This window comes from Oncorhynchus mykiss, chromosome 10, assembly GCF_057628025.1.
Source record: "Oncorhynchus mykiss isolate SJ-2025 chromosome 10, ASM5762802v1, whole genome shotgun sequence".
In the NCBI taxonomy this organism is placed as follows: Eukaryota; Metazoa; Chordata; class Actinopteri; order Salmoniformes; family Salmonidae; genus Oncorhynchus; species Oncorhynchus mykiss.
Genome location: NC_143031.1, coordinates 46,728,837 through 46,748,574, shown reverse-complemented (window position 1 = coordinate 46,748,574; position 19,738 = coordinate 46,728,837). Strand labels below are relative to the sequence as shown.

Below are 19,738 nucleotides of genomic sequence, written 5' to 3'. Positions count from 1 at the left end.
TATGGGCTCGCGCTAGTGTTCCAGTTTAGCCAACGTTATTTTGCCATTTGTCAGCATTGGGTGAATTTTGACTCTTTCTATTGTCCAGCCTAAGTCCAGACGGCAGCATAAACGTTTGCCTTCTATTTGTATCCATTCCATGCAGTCATTAAAAGAGAGACAACCGTCAGAATTATGTCCAGAACCTTCTCTTCCCTTCCACCTACACCTCACCAGAACACAACGCAGAAAGGTACTGGTACAGAACCGGTTACACATGCACAAAGCCCCACTGCTAGCAGGTGACACGTACTTCTCCAGCACCTGTGACGCCACCATAATAATCCCACCACTGCCGCAAATGTAGCGGGAGAGAGAACAGCTGACAGGCTTGATCTTAGTTTTATGGCACAGTCTTCCAGTCTTATCGAGGCTACTGCTCTACCACCTGTAACACGAAAGCCCAGGCCTTAGGTTGAGGATTGTAGAATAGCCAGTCACAGCTGTAGGCTAATATACTGTAATTTACACAAGCATTTTTATTAGATTTGTGTGCAAAGCAAGAGAAGAGAAAATGAACAGCCATATAGGAGTGGAAAATTGTTTTTGGGTTAGGGTTAGTCTTGCTCAAGTTGAAGTTCTAGTTCAGGTGGATGGCACATTGTCCATATCATCCAGAGCAAGCTGTCTTGTCCACAAGCAGAGTTTCTCTGCTTCCTCTTCCCACTCAGAATCCGAGAGGGAATTCTCACTGGAGTCTTCCTCCAATCCCAATGGCCAAACTATCTGGGGTACTTCAGGCTTTACAACACTTCCTTCCATGTCTTTCTCTTGCTCTCCTCTCTCTGGGTTGTGGTTTTTCTCTGTTGTTTCATTATTCTCATCCTGTAGAACGATGTAGAAATAAACTGATCAGGAATTGAGGCTATCTCTGCTATGTCCTGTTATCTACTGCACAGCGCTGATTGACCCCCCCCCCAAAAAAAAAAAAAACAACATCTGAGCAAGTACAATTTATGGTGTGTATATAAACTGAACAAAAAAATTGACGCAACATGTAAAGTGTTGGTCCCATGTTTCAAGAGCTTAAACAAAAGATCCCAGAAATTTTCCCACAGGAGGAAAAAAAAACTGAATTTCTCTCATTTTGTGCACAAATTTGTTTACATCGCTGTTAGTGAGCACTTGTCCTTTGCCAAGAAAATTCATCCACCTGACAGGTGTGGCATATCATGAAGCTGATTAAACAGCATGATCATTACACAGGTACTCCTTGTGCTGGGGACAATAAAAGGCCTCTCTAAAATGTGCAGCTTTGTCACACAACACAGTGCCACAGATGTCTCAAGTTTTTAGGGGTGGCGTGCAATTGGCATGCTGACTGAAGGAATGTCCAACAGAGCTGTTGCCAGAGAACTGGATGTTCAGTTCTCTACCATAAACCACCTCCAATGTCATTTTAGAGAATTTGGCAGTACATCCAACAGGCCCCACAACCGCAGACCACGTGTATAGAGTCGTGTGTGTGAGTGGTTTTCTGATGTCAACATTGTGAACTGAGTGCCCCATGGTGGCAGTAAGGTTATGGTATGGGCAGGCATAAGCTACGGACAACGAACACAATTGCATTTTATCGATTGGCAATTTGAAAACTGTGACTTGATCCTGAAGCCCTTGTGAGGCCCATTTTCTTTAAAGATATCTGTGACCAACAGATGCATATCTGTATTCCCAGTCATGTGAAAACCATAGATTAGGGCCTAATGAATTTATTTCAATTGACAGATTTTCTCATATGAACTGTATCTCAGTGAAATCTTTGAAATTGTTTAATATTGCATTTATATTTTTGTTCAGTATATGTTTGATATAAACTCACCTTCGGTGTACCCCCAAGGATATACAGATGTCTCATGCGGGCAGCTGAGGTGCGTGCACGGGCAGAGCGGCGAGTTGAGGGGAGGGGGGTGGAGCTAGTGGCAGGTTGTGAGGCATGGCGTGCTGTAGAAACCACAGAAGAGGGGGGAGCAGCAGGAGACCTAGGATCAAGTGAAGACTATTGCCATCATGATGACATTTGTCATGAGTAGGAAACCCACAGTTACTCAAGTAATGTGTATATACACTGAGTGTAGAAAACATTATGAACACCTGCTCTTTCCATGACAGACTGACCAGGTGAAAGCTATGATCCCATATTGAGGCCGTCATTGTAAATAAGAATTTGTCCTTATTAACTGACTTGCCTAGTTAAATAAAAAAAACTTGTTAAATCCACTTCAATCAGTGTAGATGAAGGGGAGGAGACAGGTAAAACAAATATTTTTAAGCCTTGAGACCAGTTGAGACATAGATTGTGTATGTGTGTCATTCAGATAGTGAATCGGCAAGTCAAAATATTTAAGTGTTTTTGAATGGTGTATGATAGTAGGTGCCAGGCGCATCGATTTGTGTCAAGAACTAGGTTTTTCATGCTCAACCATTTCCTGTGTGCATCAAGAATGGTTCACCACCCAAAGGACAACCAGCCAGCTTGACACTGTGGGAAGCATTGGAGTCGACATGGGCCAGCATCCATGTGGAGCACTTTTGACACCTTGTAGAATCCATGCCCTGACGAATGGAGGCTGTTCTGAGGGTAAAAGGCGATGTAACTCAATATTAAGGTGTTCTTAATGTTTTTTACACTCAGTGTATACAGTATATCTTCCTATTGTAAATGCAAGAAACCACAATAATGACCTAATACAGTAGGGAATCTCACTCATAGTGCCCTCCTGAGCTTGTCTTTATGCTTACCTGAGCATCCGAGGTGGGATTGCTCCTCCAATCAGAGGGCAAGGAATTTGAGGCGCTAACAGCAGCAGCTCTTGCCTTAGCCTGTCTGCCACAGTGCCCTTCCCGCCCACCTCCAAGCTATCCCACTGTAGGATGTTTCGTGACAGTCCTTGAAGAGAGAGAGACCTCCAAGTGTTCTCTCGCCCTCCAAGGTATGCAGGTAGCTCGTCAAGGTGACTTGAGTACTAAAATTATGGTACATACTAGTGCTGTCAGATTTGTCTGGAAATCATGTCCATTGCATATGGTACAATTGTTTCATGTATGATGTAAAAGTATTGCTCTAAAATGCTCTGAATGTGAAGACTACTCTTATCAAAAATGTTCTCAATCTCACCTGCATAAAGTCCCTCATACAGGTGATATAAGACGTGTCAGAAATCATTCTCCCTTGCCTCTGGATCTCATCAGCAATAATGTGATTGATGAATGTCCTATTTCCCATCATCCTGCAGGTGTCTGTTGTGGCCTACATGGAAGTACAAATAGGTTTAGATGATATGAGACATGTCGAACCAACTAAATCATCCACTTGTATTGACCACATCTTTGCTAATGCTGCAGAAATCTACTCAAAAGCAGTATCCATACCCATCAGATGTAGTGATCATATCTAGGAAAACCAGTTCCAAAGACTGGACCTAAAATAGTGCATAAGTGATCAGGATTTGCAATGATTCCTATGTTGAAGATATTAAAAATATTTGTTGGTCTGATGTGTGTAATGAGGAACATCCTGACGCTGCACTTGAAACATTTATGAAATTGCTTCTTCTGGTTACTGACAGGCATGCACCCATAAAGAAACTGACTGATAAAACTTCCAAATCCCCATGGATAGAAGATGATTGAAAAACTGTGGTTAAGAGAATGGCAAATAAGTCTAGCAATACAGCAGATTGGCAAAAATACAATAAATTGAGTAATCACGTAACTAAACTAAACAAAAAGAAGAAGAAACTACCGTAAAACTTCAATTAATAGCCCAGTCGTTTATTTTCTTAAATCACAGAACAAAACAGGTGCTTATTAGAGGCTGGCTTCTATTTGAGCCAGGTGTCTATTTCTTTAATGCACATAGCTTTTGCTCATTTGCATAGTTCATTGTTTAGTTCCAGCATTCACTTCCAGCAATTTATTGCATTTCTTAATTTATTGCACTAACGTGTTATCATTTACACACTGTGTCACATTTCTTTTGTCTTACTATGACAAAAAAAATAAGAATATTGATTCTTGCTTTGACTGTGCATTTTCGTCAGTTCTTACTTTCGCCACTAGGCTGATTTCTGGGGGTCTACTCCTAAAGTTGACTTTTTGTGCTTCACAGTTAGCTAGTAGTTCTCAGCTGTTAGCAGCCAACGGCTAGCAGTTTCTTATTGCCGATAAAAACGGATGATTGCCATAATTTTTTGTTTGTTATTACTGAATTATTTAATATAACAAATCAAACATTTTAACCTTGCAAAAAAATCATGGTAATTCATGGTAACCTCGTAAACAATTCATTTAGACCAAGCGCTTATTTGAAACAGGCGTTTATTTGCTGAATTGTGTGCCATTGCCCGGCTATCAAAAGGGACAGGCGGCTATTTGAGACTCAGTGTTACGGTGCGTGAATGAGGACCCAAAAGCGAATTAACAAAACAGAGTATCTTTAATTACAAAACAAAACGTAGGCTCAGACGGACAGGCAGATTCCGACAGGACAGGACAAGGTTACAGGAACACGACGATGGTCTGGTTCAGGCATGAATGACACAAACAAACAAACAAGAATCCGACAAGGACAGGAGCAGAAACAGAGAGAGATATAGGGACCTAATCAGAGGGAAAAAGGGAACAGGTGGGGAACGGGGTGAATGGGTAGTTAGAGGAGACAAGGGACAGCTGGGGGAAAGCGGGGGAGAAAAGGTAACCTGACACGACCAGCAGAGGGAGACAGGGTGAAGGGAAAGGACAGAGACAAGACAACATGACAGTACATGACAGTACCCCCCCACTCACCGAGCGCCTCCTGGCGCACTCGAGGAGGAAACCTGGCGGCAACGGAGGAAATCCTCGATCAGCGCACGGTCCAGCACGTCCCGAGAGGGAACCCAACTCCTCTCCTCCGGACCGTACCCCTCCCAATCAACAAGGTACTGGTGACCACGGCCCCGAGGACGCATGTCCAAAATCCTGCGGACCCTGTAGATGGGTGCGCCCTCGACAAGGATGGGGGGGGGGGGGGGAAGACGAGCGGGGGCGCGAAGAACGGGCTTAACACAAGAGACATGGAAGACCGGGTGGACGCGACGAAGGTATCGCGGAAGAAGAAGTCGAACTGCGACAGGATTAATGACCCGAGAAATACGGAACGGACCAATGAACCGCGGGGTCAACTTGCGAGACGCCGTCTTAAGGGGAAGGTTCTGAGTGGAGAGCCAAACTCTCTGACCGCGACAATATCTAGGACTCTTAGTTCTACGCTTATTAGCAGCCCTCACAGTCTGCGTCCTATAACGGCAAAGTGCAGACCTGACCCTCTTCCAGGTGCGCTCGCAACGTTGGACAAAAGCCTGAGCGGAGGGGACGCTGGACTCGGCGAACTGAGATGAGAACAGCGGAGGCTGGTACCCGAGGCTACTCTGAAAAGGAGATAGCCCGGTTGCAGACGAAGGAAGCGAGTTGTGGGCGTATTCTGCCCAGGGGAGCTGTTCTGACCAAGACGCAGGGTTGCGAAAAGAAAGACTGCGTAAGATGCGACCAATAGTCTGATTGGCCCGTTCTGCTTGACCGTTAGACTGGGGGTGAAAGCCGGAAGAGAGACTGACGGAAGCCCCAATCAAACGGCAAAACTCCCTCCAAAATTGAGACGTGAATTGCGGACCTCTGTCCGAAACGACGTCTGACGGAAGGCCATGAATTCTGAAAACATTCTCGATGATGATTTGTGCCGTCTCTTTAGCAGAAGGAAGCTTAGCAAGGGGAATGAAATGAGCCGCCTTAGAGAACCTATCGACAACCGTAAGAATAACAGTCTTCCCCGCTGACGAAGGCAGTCCGGTGACAAAATCTAAGGCGATGTGAGACCACGGTCGAGAGGGAATGGGAAGCGGCCTGAGACGGCCGGCAGGAGGGGAGTTACCGGACTTAGTCTGCGCGCAGACCGAACAAGCAGCCACGAAACGACGCGTGTCATGCTCCCGGGTGGGCCACCAAAAACGCTGGCGAATGGAAGCAAGCGTACCCCGAACGCCAGGGTGGCCGGCTAACTTGGCAGAGTGAGCCCACTGAAGAACGGCCAGACGAGTAGGAACGGGAACGAAAAGAAGGTTCCTAGGACAAGCGCGCGGCGACGGAGTGTGAGTGAGCGCTTGCTTTACCTGCCTCTCAATTCCCCAGACAGTCAACCCGACAACACGCCCCTCAGGGAGAATCCCCTCGGGGTCAGTGGAGGCTACTGAAGAACTGAAGAGACGAGATAAAGCATCAGGCTTGGTGTTCTTAGAGCCCGGACGATAAGAAATCACGAACTCGAAACGAGCGAAAAACAGCGCCCAACGCGCCTGACGCGCATTAAGTCGTTTGGCAGAACGGATGTACTCAAGGTTCCTATGGTCAGTCCAAACGACAAAAGGAACGGTCGCCCCCTCCAACCACTGTCGCCATTCGCCTAGGGCTAACCGGATGGCGAGCAGTTCGCGGTTTCCCACATCATAGTTACGTTCCGACGGGGACAGGCGATGAGAAAAATACGCGCATGGGTGGACCTTGTCGTCAGAGAGGGAGCGCTGAGAAAGAATGGCTCCCACGCCCACCTCTGACGCGTCAACCTCGACAACGAACTGTCTAGAGACGTCAGGTGTAACAAGGATAGGAGCGGATGTAAAACGATTCTTGAGGAGATCAAAAGCTCCCTGGGCGGAAACGGACCACTTAAAGCACGTCTTGACAGAAGTAAGGGCTGTGAGAGGAGCTGCCACCTGACCGAAATTTCGGATGAAACGACGATAGAAGTTCGCGAAGCCGAGAAAGCGCTGCAGCTCGACGCGTGACTTAGGAGCGGGCCAATCAATGACAGCTTGGACCTTAGCGGGATCCATCTTAATGCCTTCAGCGGAAATAACAGAACCGAGAAATGTGACGGAGGAGGCATGAAAAGTGCACTTCTCAGCCTTCACAAAAAGACAATTCTCTAAAAGGCGCTGGAGGACACGTCGAACGTGCTGAAGATGAATCTGGAGTGACGGTGAAAAAATCAGGATATCGTCAAGGTAAACGAAAACAAAGATGTTCAGCATGTCTCTCAGGACATCATTGACTAATGCCTGAAAGACAGCTGGAGCGTTAGCGAGGCCGAAAGGAAGAACCCGGTATTCAAAGTGCCCTAACGGAGTGTTAAACGCCGTCTTCCACTCGTCCCCCTCCCTGATGCGCACGAGATGGTAAGCGTTACGAAGGTCCAACTTAGTGAAAAACCTGGCTCCCTGCAGGATCTCGAAGGCTGAAGACATAAGAGGAAGCGGATAACGATTCTTAACTGTTATGTCATTCAGCCCTCGATAATCTATGCAGGGGCGCAGAGACCCGTCCTTCTTCTTGACAAAAAAAAACCCCGCTCCGGCGGGAGAGGAGGAGGGGACTATGGTACCGGCGTCAAGAGCTACAGACAAATAATCCTCGAGAGCCTTACGTTCGGGAGCCGACAGAGAGTATAGTCTACCCCGGGGGGGAGTGGTTCCCGGAAGGAGATCAATACTACAATCATACGACCGGTGTGGAGGAAGAGAGGTGGCCCTGGACCGACTGAACACCGTGCGCAGATCGTGATATTCCTCCGGCACCCCTGTCAAATCACCAGGCTCCTCCTGTGAAGAAAAAACAGAGGAAACAGGAGGGATAGCAGACATTAAACATTTCACATGACAAGAGACGTTCCAGGAGAGGATAGAATTACTAGACCAATTAATGGAAGGATTATGACAAACTAGCCAGGGATGGCCCAAAACAACAGGTGTAAAAGGTGAACGAAAAATCAAAAAAGAAATGGTTTCGCTATGATTACCAGAAACAGTGAGGGTTAAAGGTAGCGTCTCACGCTGAATCCTGGGGAGAGGACTACCATCCAGGGCGAACAAGGCCGTGGACTCCCTTAACTGTCTGAGAGGAATGTCATGTTCCCGAGCCCAGGTCTCGTCCATAAAACAGCCCTCCGCCCCAGAGTCTATTAAGGCACTGCAGGAAGCTGACGAACCGGTCCAGCGTAGATGGACCGACAAGGTAGTGCAGGATCTTGAAGGAGAGACAGGAGTAGTAGCGCTCACCAGTAGCCCTCCGCTTACTGATGAGCTCTGGCTTTTACTGGACATGAAGTGACAAAATGACCAGCAGAACCGCAATAGAGACAGAGGCGGTTGGTGATTCTCCGTTCCCTCTCCTTAGTCGAGATGCGGATACCTCCCAGCTGCATAGGCTCAGCTCCCGAGCCGGCAGAGGAAGATGGTAGTGATGCGGAGAGGGGGGCAACGGAGAACGCGAGCTCCTTTCCACGAGCTCGGTGACGAAGATCAACCCGTCGCTCAATGCGAATAGCGAGTTCAATCAAGGAATCCACGCTGGAAGGAACCTCCCGGGAGAGAATCTCATCCTTTACCTCTGCGCGGAGACCCTCCAGAAGACGAGCGAGCAAAGCCGGCTCGTTCCAGCCACTGGAGGCAGCAAGAGTGCGAAACTCAATAGAGTAGTCTGTTATGGATCGATTGCCTTGACATAGGGAAGACAGGGCCCTGGAAGCCTCCTCCCCAAAAACAGATCGATCAAAAACCCGTATCATCTCCTCCTTAAAGTCCTGATACTGGTTAGTACACTCAGCCCTTGCCTCCCAGATTGCCGTGCCCCACTCACGAGCCCGTCCAGTAAGGAGAGATATGACGTAGGCGACACGAGCAGTGCTCCTGGCGTAAGTGTTGGGCTGGAGAGAAAACACAATATCACACTGGGTGAGGAACGAGCGGCATTCAGTGGGCTCCCCAGAGTAACACGGCGGGTTATTGATTCTGGGCTCCGGAGATTCGAAAGCCCTGGAAGTGGCCGGTGGATCGAGGCGGAGATGGTGAACCTGTTCTGTGAGGTTGGAGACTTGGGTGGCCAGGGTCTCAACGGCATGTCGAGCAGCAGACAATTCCTGCTCGTGTCTGCCTAGCATCGCTCCCTGGATCTCGACGGCTGAGTGGAGAGGATCCGAAGTCGCTGGGTCCATTCTTGGTCGGATTCTTCTGTTACGGTGCGTGAATGAGGACCCAAAAGCGAATTAACAAAACAGAGTATCTTTAATTACAAAACAAAACGTAGGCTCAGACGGACAGGCAGATTCCGACAGGACAGGACAAGGTTACAGGAACACGACGATGGTCTGGTTCAGGCATGAATGACACAAACAAACAAACAAGAATCCGACAAGGACAGGAGCAGAAACAGAGAGAGATATAGGGACCTAATCAGAGGGAAAAAGGGAACAGGTGGGGAACGGGGTGAATGGGTAGTTAGAGGAGACAAGGGACAGCTGGGGGAAAGCGGGGGAGAAAAGGTAACCTGACACGACCAGCAGAGGGAGACAGGGTGAAGGGAAAGGACAGAGACAAGACAACATGACAGTACATGACACTCAGTGTTTAATTTAAGTTTTACAGCATACTATAGAACAAAGATAAATGATAGCAAAAAGCTCTTGAGCAAATTCCAATTCTAAAAAGCTCTGGAGTACATTAAATTCTAGGCAGAAAAGCTAACTCAGCTCCAGGCTGATGGATCATTCATAACATAACCCTTTGAAATTGCCAACCACTTTAATAACTTTTTTTGTTGACAAGATTAGTAAGCTTAGGGATGACATGCAAACAACAAATACTGAGCCTTCATATTCATGCATAACGGACCAAATAATGAAAGACGAGCCCTGTAGCTTTGAATTCCGCAAAGTTAGTTAGTGTGGAAGAGGTGAAAAAAGTATTGCTATCTAATAAATAAGGACAAACCATATGGAACCGACAACCAGGATGGTAAATTACCGAGGTTGGTAGCGGAATACATTACGACTCCAATTTGCCACATCTTCAATCTAAGCCTAGAAGGCGGAGTGTGCCCTCATGCCTGGAGGGAGGCAAAGGTCATTCCGCTGCCCAAAATTAGCAAAGCACCCTTTAATGGTTCAAACAGCAGACCAATCAGCCTGTTAACGATGCTTAGCAAACTTTTGGAAAAAATACAATGTTCTTTTACAGAAAACAAATTAACAACTTTCAGCATGCTTATAGGGAAGGGCACTCAAATAAATTGATAATAATAAGATTGTGGATGCTGTTTTGTTAGACTTCAGTGCAGCCTTTGACATCATTGATCATAACATATTGCTGAAACGTAGGTGTTATGGATTAACTTCCTCTGCCTATGTCATGGATGGACAGTTACTGTACCTATCGAATAGAACAGAGGGTTTTATTTAATGGAAGCCTCTCTAATGCAAATTTAGTTGAGTGTGGTGTACCACAGGGCAGCCGGCTTGTACCATTATTGTTTTTTTTGTTTATTAATGACCTTCCACTGACCTTGAGTCAAGCCTGTGTGTCCATGTACGCTGACAACTCAATAGTATACACGTCGGCTGCAACAGTGAAATAAATGACTAACACCCTAAACATAGAGATCTAGTCAGTTTTAGAATGGGTAGCAAGAAATAGGCTGGAGCTAAATATCTCAAAAACAAACTTCATCTGGATCTATTTTTGAATAATGCGGCTATTGAGTAAGTTGAAGAGACCTGACTGCTGGTTGGCACCGTAGCTAGGAATCTATCATGGAATCTATCAATCTATCAATCTATCAAAACATATAGAGTCATTGGTTACTAAAATGGAAAGAGGTCTGTCCATGATAAGGTGTCGCTCTGCTTTCTTGATATCTCAGTCAACCAGACAGGTCCTACATGCCTTAGTTTTGTCGCACCTGGACTACTGTCCAGTTCTACGGTCAGTTGCGGCAAAGAAGGCAAATTGCAGTTGGTCCAAAACAGAGCATCACGTATTGCACTTAGATGTACACAAAGGGAGAATGTCAATGACATGGATCTCTCCTGGCTCAAAGTTGAGGAGAGATTGACTGCATCACTATTGGTCTTTGTTTGAGGTGGTGATGTGTTGAAAGTACCAAACTCTCTGTTCAAGCTGTTGGCACACAGTTCAGACACTCATCTGTATCACACAAGACATGCAACCAGAGGTCTCTTCACAGTCCCCAGGTCCAGAACAGAGGCTGGAAAACACATGGTATTAAATAGATCCATGACTAAATGGAACTCTTTGTCACCGCAGGTTTCTCAAGCTAGCAATAAAACCAGAATAAAAAAAACAGATAAAAGAACACCTTACAGCACGACAGGGACTGTGAAGAGACACACAGGCATTTTTATGCATCTTGCATTGTATTATGTATTGTATTACAGTGCAAGGATTCAGACCCCTTGACTTTTTCCACATTTTGTAACGTTACAGCCTTATTCTAAAAGGGAATAAATAAAAAGAAAATCCTCATCAATCTACACACAATACCCCATAATGACAAAATAAAAAAAATTTTTTGTCTAATATATAAAAAATGTATTTAAAAAATAACAACTTATTTACATACTGTAAGTATTCAGACCCTTTGCTATGAGACTCGAAATTGAACTCAGATGCATCCTATTTCCATTGATCATCCTTGATGTTTCTACAACTTGATTGGAGTCCACATGTGGTTAATTTAATTTATTGGTGTCACGCCCTGACCATAGAGAGCCTTTTTATTCTCTATGTTGGTTAGGTCGGGGTGTGACTAGGGTGGGTAATCTAGGTTGTTTTTTTCTATGTTGGCCTGGTATGGTTCCCAATCAGAGGCAGCTGTTTATCGTTGTCTCTGATTGGGGATCATATTTAGGCAGCCATTTCCCCACTGTGTTTTGTGGGATCTTGTTTATGTGTAGTTGCCTGTGAGCACTCCATAGCTTCACGTATCGTTTGCTTTTTATTGTTTTGTGCGTTTCACAAATAAAAAGATGTGGAACCCATATCACGCTGCGCCTTGGTCCGAATGTTATTTAGACGATCGTGACAATTGGACATTATTTGAAAAGGCACACACCTGCCTATATAAGGTCCCACAGTTGACAGTGCAAGTCAGAGTAAAAACCAAGCAATGAGGTTGAAAGAATTGTCCGTAGAGCTCCTAGACAGGATTGTGTCGAGGCACAGATCTGGGGAAAGGTACCAACAAATTTCTGCAGCATTGAAGGTCCCCAAGAACACAGTGGCCTCCATCATTCTTAAATGGAAGAAGTTTGGAACCACCAAGACTCTCCAAACTGAGCAATTGGGGGAGAAGGGCCTTGGTCAGGGAGATGACCAAGAACACGATGGTCACTGTGACAGAGCTCCAGAGTTCCTCTGTGGAGATGGGTAAACCTTTCAGAATGACAACCATCTTTGCAGCACTCCCCCAATCAGGCCTTTTTGGTAGAATGGCCACATGACAGCCCGCTTGGAAGTGTCTAAAGGACACTCAGACCATGAGAAACAAGATTTTCTGGTCTGAAGAAACCAAGATTGAACTATTTGGCCTGGAGGAAACCTGGCACCATCCCTACGGTGAAGCATGATGGTGGCAGCATCATGCTGTGGGGATATTTTTCAGCGGCACGGACTGGGAGACTGGTCAGGATCGAGGGAAAGATGAAAATAACAAAGTACAGAGAGATCCTTGATGAAAACCTGCTCCAGAGAGGTTCACCTTCCAACAGGACAACGACCCTAAGCACACAGCCAAGACAATGCAGGAGTGGCTTCGAGACACGTCTCTGAATGTCCTTGAGTGGCCCAGCCAGAGCCCAGACTTGAACCCAATGAGACATCTCTGGAGAGATCTGAAAATAGCTGTGCAGCGACGCCACCTGACAGAGTTTGAGAGGATCTGCAGAGAAGAATGGGAGAAACTCCCCAAATACAGGTGTGCCAAGCTTGTAGCGTCATACCCAGGAAGACTCGATGCTGTAATCACTGCCAAAGGTGCTTCAACAAAGTACTGAGTGCAGGGTCTGAATACTTACAGAGGGGCAAAAAAGTATTTAGTCAGCCACCAATTGTGCAAGTTCTCCCACTTAAAAACATGAGAGAGGCCTGTAATTGTCATCATAGGTACACTTCAACCATGACAGACAAAATTAGAAAAAAAATCCAGAAAATCACATTGTAGGATTTTTAATGAATTTATTTGCAAATTATGGTGGAAAATACGTTTTTGGTCAATAACAAAAGTTTATCTCAATACTTTGTTATATACCCTTTGATGGCAATGACAGAGGTCACACGTTTTCTGTAAGTCTTCACAAGGTTTTCACGCACTGTTGCTGGTATTTTGGCCCATTCCTCCATGCAGATCTCCTCTAGAGCAGTGATGTTTTGGGGTTGAGATCTGGAGACTGGCTAGGCCACTCCAGGACCTTGAAATGCTTCTTACGAAGCCACTCCTTCGTTGCCCGGGCGGTGTGTTTGGGATTATTGTCATGCTGAAAGACCCAGCCACGTTTCATCTTCAATGCCCTTGCTGATGGTAGGCTTTGTTACTTTGGTCCCAGTTCTCTGCAGGTCATTCACTAGGTGTGGTTCTGGGATTTTTGTTCACCGTTCTTGTGATCGTTTTGACCCCACGGGGTGAGATCTTGCGTGGAGCCCCAGATCGAGGGAGATTATCAGTGGTCTTGTATGTCTTCCATTTCCTAATAATTGCTCCCACAGTTGATTTCTTCAAACCAAGCTGCTTACCTATTGCAGATTCAGTCTTCCCAGCCTGGTGCAGGTCTACAATTTTGTTTCTGGTGTCCTTTGACAGCTCTTTGGTCTTGGCCATAGTGGAGTTTGGAGTGTGACTGTTTGAGGTTGTGGACAGGTGTCTTTTATACTGATAACAAGTTCAAACAGGTGCCATTTATACAGGTAACGAGTGGAGAACAGAGGAGCCTCTTAAAGAAGAAGTTACAGGTCTGTGAGAGCCAGAAATCTTGCTTGTTTGTAGGTGACCAAATACTTATTTTCCACCATAATTTGCAAATAAATGCATAAAAAATCCTACAATGTGATTTTCTGGATTTTTTTCCCTCATTTTGTCTGTCATGGTTGAAGTGTACCTATGATGACAATTACAGGCCTCTCATCTTTTTAAGTGGAAGAACTTGCACAATTGGTGGTTGACTAAATACTTTTTTGCCCCACTGTATGTAAATGTGATATTTCAGGTTTTTATTAGCAAAAATGTATAAAAACCTGTTTTTGCATTGTCATTGTGGGGTATTGTGTGTAGATTGATGAGGGTGAATAAAAAAATATATATACATTTTAGAATAAGGCTGTAATGTAACAAAGTGTGGAAAAAGTCAAGTGGTCTGAACAATTTCTGAATGCACTGTAAGTAAGTGATACGTGGTTGGGATACGACTGTGATATGTGGTTGTCTCGCCTGGCTATCTTAAGATGAACACCCAAGCTGTGGGTCGCTCTGGATGGGAGCGTCTGCTGAATGGCTAAATTGTAATGTAAATGTGTATGTTTGTATATTTATGTATATTATGTATTTTATTTGTTGTGTTGTTTCCTGTTTGGACCCCAGGAAGAGTAGCCGCTGCCGAGGAAGAAGCTAATTGGGGATACTAATAAATAAATACAATTATACTATATGCTACATTACAGTTGAAGTCGGAAGTTTACATACACCTTAGCCAAATACATTAAAAATCATGTTTTTCACAATTCCTGACATTTATTCCTAGTAAAAATTCCCTGTCTTAGGTCAGTTTATTTTAAGAATGTGAAATGTTAGAATAATAGTAGAGAGAATGATTTATTTCAGCTTTTATTTCTTTCATCACATTCCCAGTGGGTCAGAAGTTTACATACACTCAATTAGTATTTGGTAGCATTGTCTTTAAATTGATTAACTTGGGTCAAACATTTCGGGTAGCCTTCCACAAGCTTCCCACAATAAGTTGGGTGAATTTTGGCCCATTCCTCCTGACAGTACTGGCGTAACTGAGTCAGGTTTGTAGGCCTCCTTGCTAGCACACGCTTTTTCAGTTCTGCCCACACATTTTCTATAGGATTGAGGTCACTGCTTTGTGATGGCCACTCCAATACCTTGACTTTGTTGTGCTTAAGCCATTTTGCCACAATTTTGGAGGTATGCTTGGGGTCATTGTCCATTGTCTGGGGCGGCAGCGTAGCCTAATGGTTAGAGCGTTGGACTAGTAACCGGAAGGGTGCAAGTTCAAACCCCTGAGCTGACAAGGTACAAATCTGTCGTTCTGCCCCTGAACAGGCAGTTAACCCACTGTTTTGCGGTGGATATAGATACTTTTGAACCCGTTTCCTCCAGCATCTTCACAAGGTCCTTTGCTGTTGTTCTGGGATTGATTTGTACTTTTCGCACCAAAGTATGTTAATCTCTAGGAGACAGAACGCGTGTCCTTCCTGAGCAGTATGACGGCTATGTGGTCCCATGGTGTTTATACTTGCATACTATTGTTTGTACAGATAAACATGGTACCGTCAGGCATTTGCAAATTGCTCCCAAGGATGAACCAGACTTGTGGAATTCTACAATTGTTTTTCTGAGGTCTTGGCTGATTTCTTTAGATTTCCCCATGATGTCAAGCAAAGAGGCACTGGGTTTGAAGGTAGGCCTTGAAATACATCCACAGGTACACTTCCAATTGACTCAAATGATGTCAATTAGCCTTTCTGAAGCCTCTAAAGGCTTTCTGGAATTTTCCAAGCTGTTTAAAAGGCACAGTCAACTTAGTGTATGTAAACTTCTGACCCACTTGAATTGTGATACAGTGAATTATAAGTGAAATAATCTGTCTGTTAATCTGTCTGTTAACAATACTTGTGTCATGCAAAATAGATGTCCTAACCGACTTGCCAAAACTATAGTTTGTTAACAAGAAATTTGTGGAGTGGTTGAAAAACGAGTTTTAATGACAACCTAAGTGTACGTAAAGTTCAGACTTCAACTGTATATAGTTTCTGACAGCACGGGCAGCGCCATTGAGGCTATCTTTAATCTAAAGTGTAATGCGCCATGCTCTACCAACTGAGCTACAGAGGACCCATATGTGGGTAGTGGACAAGTGCACACTTCAGGAAAAAGTGTAAAGTATTGAGATTCATAGACAGCAGGGGTGCTTCAACCCCCCAAGAGCACAAACATTGACATCTGTTTGACAACACCATAGATGTCAATAATGTACTTTGCTGTACATTGTGGACGACAGGAAAAGGAGGACCGAGCACGCCCCGATTCTCATTGACGGGGCTGTAGTCGAGCAGGTTGAGAGCTTCAAGTTCCTTGGCGTCCACATCACCAACAAACTAACATGGTCCAAGCACACCAAGACAGTCGTGAAGAGGGCACGACAAAACCTATTCCCCCTCAGGAGACTGAAAAGATTTGGCATGGGTCCTCAGATCCTCAAAAGGTTTTACAGCTGCACCATCGAGAGCATCCTGACGGGTTGCATCACTGCCTGGTATGGTAACTGTTCGGCCACCGACCGCAAGGCACTACAGAGGGTAGTGCGTACGGCCCAGTACAGCACCGGGGCCAAGCTTCCTACCATCCAGGACCTCTATACCAGGCAGTGTCAGAGGAAGGCCCTAAAAATTGGCAAAGACTCCAGCCACCCTAGTCATAGACTGTTCTCTCTGCTACCGCACGGCAAGCAGTACCGGAGCGCCAAGTCTAGGTCCAAAAGGCTTCTAAAAAGCTCCTACCTCCAAGCCATAAGACTCCTGAACAGCTGATCAAATGACTACCCAGACTTCTGCATTGCTGCTGCTACTCTGCTGCTACTCTCTGTTATTATCTATGCATAGCCACTTTAGTAACTCTTCCTACATGTACACAATTACCTCGACACCGGTGCCCCCGCACATTGACACATTGACTCTGTACCGCTACCCCCTGTATATAGCCCCGCTATTGTTATTTACTGCTGCTCTTTAGTTATTTGTTATTCTTATATCTGACTTTTTTTGGTGGTATTTTCTTAAAACTGCATTGTTGGTTAAGGGCTTGTAAGTAAGCATTTCACTGTAAGCTCTACACCTGTTCTATTCGGTGCATGTTACAAATCAAATTTGATTTTGACTGTGTTCTAATGTACTGTGCTCTACTGTACCCTAATTTACTGTTCTGTACTGTGCTCTAGTGTACTGTACTTTACCCTACTGTACTTTACCCTTACAAATTGAAGGACCCATGGACTCTTGATCTAGTGGTCTTGGTCTTGAGACCACTCAAGATCACATCAATTTGTTTTTTAACTTGTCATGGTCTCAACTCACTGGGTCTGGATCTTGGGACCAATGTCCTGGTATTAATCTTGGTCTTGGCTCCAAATCATAGGCAACCCAATTTGAAGAAGACAAAGCTCTTTGATCATTGGCTGATCACTCCCAACCCATAGGAATCCCCACCCAGTTGACTACTTTAAAATAGTGGAAGCCTTCAATGGCTTATTTAAAGGTTTAGAAAATTAGGTTAAAAGTAATGTTTTTACTATTTTGTTAATTTGGTATGCAAATACAATTGATTAAATTAATCTGTAATAGGTTCATCAAAACGATCACTACTGTGCACTATTCTCTCTTTATTGCAACTTTGTCACAATTTCAGTAGTTTCACAGTTTCAGTTTCACACATTTAGTGGGGTGGTAAGCAATTCAGGTAAAATGTCAAATATGCAACACAAAATATGTGTGTGTGTATTATATGACGTATGTTGGAAGACTTGTGCTGGACATTTAGGAGGAATAGGTTACAAAAAATATATATTTCAACCCCCAATTTATACCTCTTATGTAGAATGACCCATACAGTATATTATGAAAGGTGAAATGTCTCTCTCAGGCTTACCTGATTAGATGGTCGGAACACTCTTTTCCCAGAAATATATTGTCTTCCTCCTCCAAGGTGGAATATCTTGAAGACAATCACTGGAGGAAACTGGGAACCTGAAAATCTATCAGCCAAAGAACAAAAACAGGCCCATTACTGTGTTAGTGAGGTTTAGCATGCAATTTGGTCTCTTTGAATAGAACTACATCCACATGCTTTTTACTGTCAGCATTTTAATTTGGATTTACCAGACAATCTTTACACTTGTTGAGACCATAGCAGCAAAATGGGTATTAGGTCTACAGATGGGGTACCTGAATCTGACCTTGCAGTGCATGCTTGGATCTCTGACCAGATCAGCTTCTCTGGGGCTGAGTTGGCGGAGAATAGCAGGTGCAAGACAGTGCTCCTGAACAGTACCATGACAAAAACAAATTACTCACTTTCTAGCCCACTTATAGTGCCTTGCAAAAGTATTCATCCCCCTTGGCGTTTCACAAATTGGTGAAGTGAAATGTAAAAAATAACTTGTTTAAAAAAAATCTAAAACATTAAAAACTGAAAAGCGGTGGGTGTATGTATATGTATTCACCCCCTTTGCTATAAAACCCCTAAATAAGATCTGGTGCAATCAATTACCTTCAGAAGTCACATAAAGTCCACCTGTGTGCAATCTACGTGTCACATGATCTGTCACATGATCTCAGTATATATACACCTGTTCTGAAAGGCCCCCAAGTCTGCAACACCACTAAGCAAGCGGCACCATGAAGACCAAGGAGCTCTCAAAACAGGTCAGGGACGAAGTTGTGGAGAAGTACAGATCTGGGTTGGGTTATAAAAAAATAACAGAAACTTTGAACATCCCATGGAGCACAGTTAAATCCATTGTTAAAAATTGAAAGAATATGGCACCACAACAAATCTGCCAAGAGAGGGCCGCCCACCAAATCTCACAGACCAGGCAAGGAGGGCATTAATCAGAGGCAAAAAAGAGACCAAAGCTAACCCTGAAGGAGCTGCAAAGCTCCCCAGTGGAGATTGGAGTATCTGTCCATACAACCACTTTAAGCCGTACACGTTTGGTGTTCGCTAAAAGGCATGTGGGAGACTCCCCAAACATATGGGAGAAGGTTCTCTGGTCAGATGAGACTAAAATGGAGCTTTTTGGCCATCAAGGAAAACGCTCTGGCACAAACCCAACACCTCTCATCACCCTGAGAACATCTTCCCCACAGTGAAGCATGGTGGTAGCAGCATCACGCTGTGGCAGTGTTTTTAATCATCAGAGACTGGGAAACTGGTCAGAGTTGAAGGAATGATGGATGGAGCTAAATACAGGGAAATTCTTGTGGGAAACCTGTTTCAGTCTTCCAGAGATTTGAGACTGGGACGGAGATTCACCTTCGTCACATTTAAATGTCTTTGATTGGCCTTGTCAAAGCCCAGACCTCAATCCAATTTAGAATCTGTGGTATAACTTTAAAGATTGCTGTACACCAGTGGAACCATCCAACTTGAGGAGCTGGAGCAGTTTTGCCATGAAGAATGGGCAAAAATCCCAATGGCTAGATGTGCCAAGTTTATAGAGACATACCACAAGAGACTTGCAGCTGTAATTACTGCAAAAGGTGGCTCTACAAAGTATTAACATTGGGGGGTGAATAGTTATACACACTCAAGTTTTCAGTTTTTTAGTCTTATGTCTTGTTTGTTTCACACAAAAATATATATATTTGCATCTTCAAAGTGGTAGGCATGTTGAGTAAATAAAATTATACAACCCCCCAAAAAAATATATTTTACTTCTAGGTTGTAAGGCAACAAAACAGGAAAAATTCCAAGGGGGGTGAATACTTTCGCAAGCCACTGTACATAAGTGAACATCTGATATAATGATTATATCAGATTTTCACACAGCTCCCCTATAATTGAGTTCATATTAAGGCTATTTATC

At 44.5% G+C, this 19,738-nt stretch overlaps 1 protein-coding gene across 2 annotated transcripts in view; it reads right to left on the bottom strand.

Annotated features, from left to right (window-relative positions):
• Positions 1-503: 503 nt before the first annotated feature.
• c10hxorf58 (chromosome 10 CXorf58 homolog) overlaps positions 504-19,738 on the bottom strand; it is a 20,703-nt gene continuing 1,468 nt past the window's right edge. For both annotated transcript variants that reach the window (XM_021618748.3, XM_021618747.3), the window contains exons 3-8: positions 18,096-18,190; positions 17,800-17,905; positions 3,155-3,286; positions 2,779-3,002; positions 1,859-2,018; positions 504-864 (exon numbers count right to left, since the gene is read on the bottom strand). In XM_021618748.3, coding sequence (XP_021474423.3) covers positions 625-864; positions 1,859-2,018; positions 2,779-3,002; positions 3,155-3,286; positions 17,800-17,905; positions 18,096-18,190 — 957 coding nt within the window. In that variant the 3' untranslated portion in view covers positions 504-624. The remainder of the gene's footprint in view (positions 865-1,858; positions 2,019-2,778; positions 3,003-3,154; positions 3,287-17,799; positions 17,906-18,095; positions 18,191-19,738) is intronic.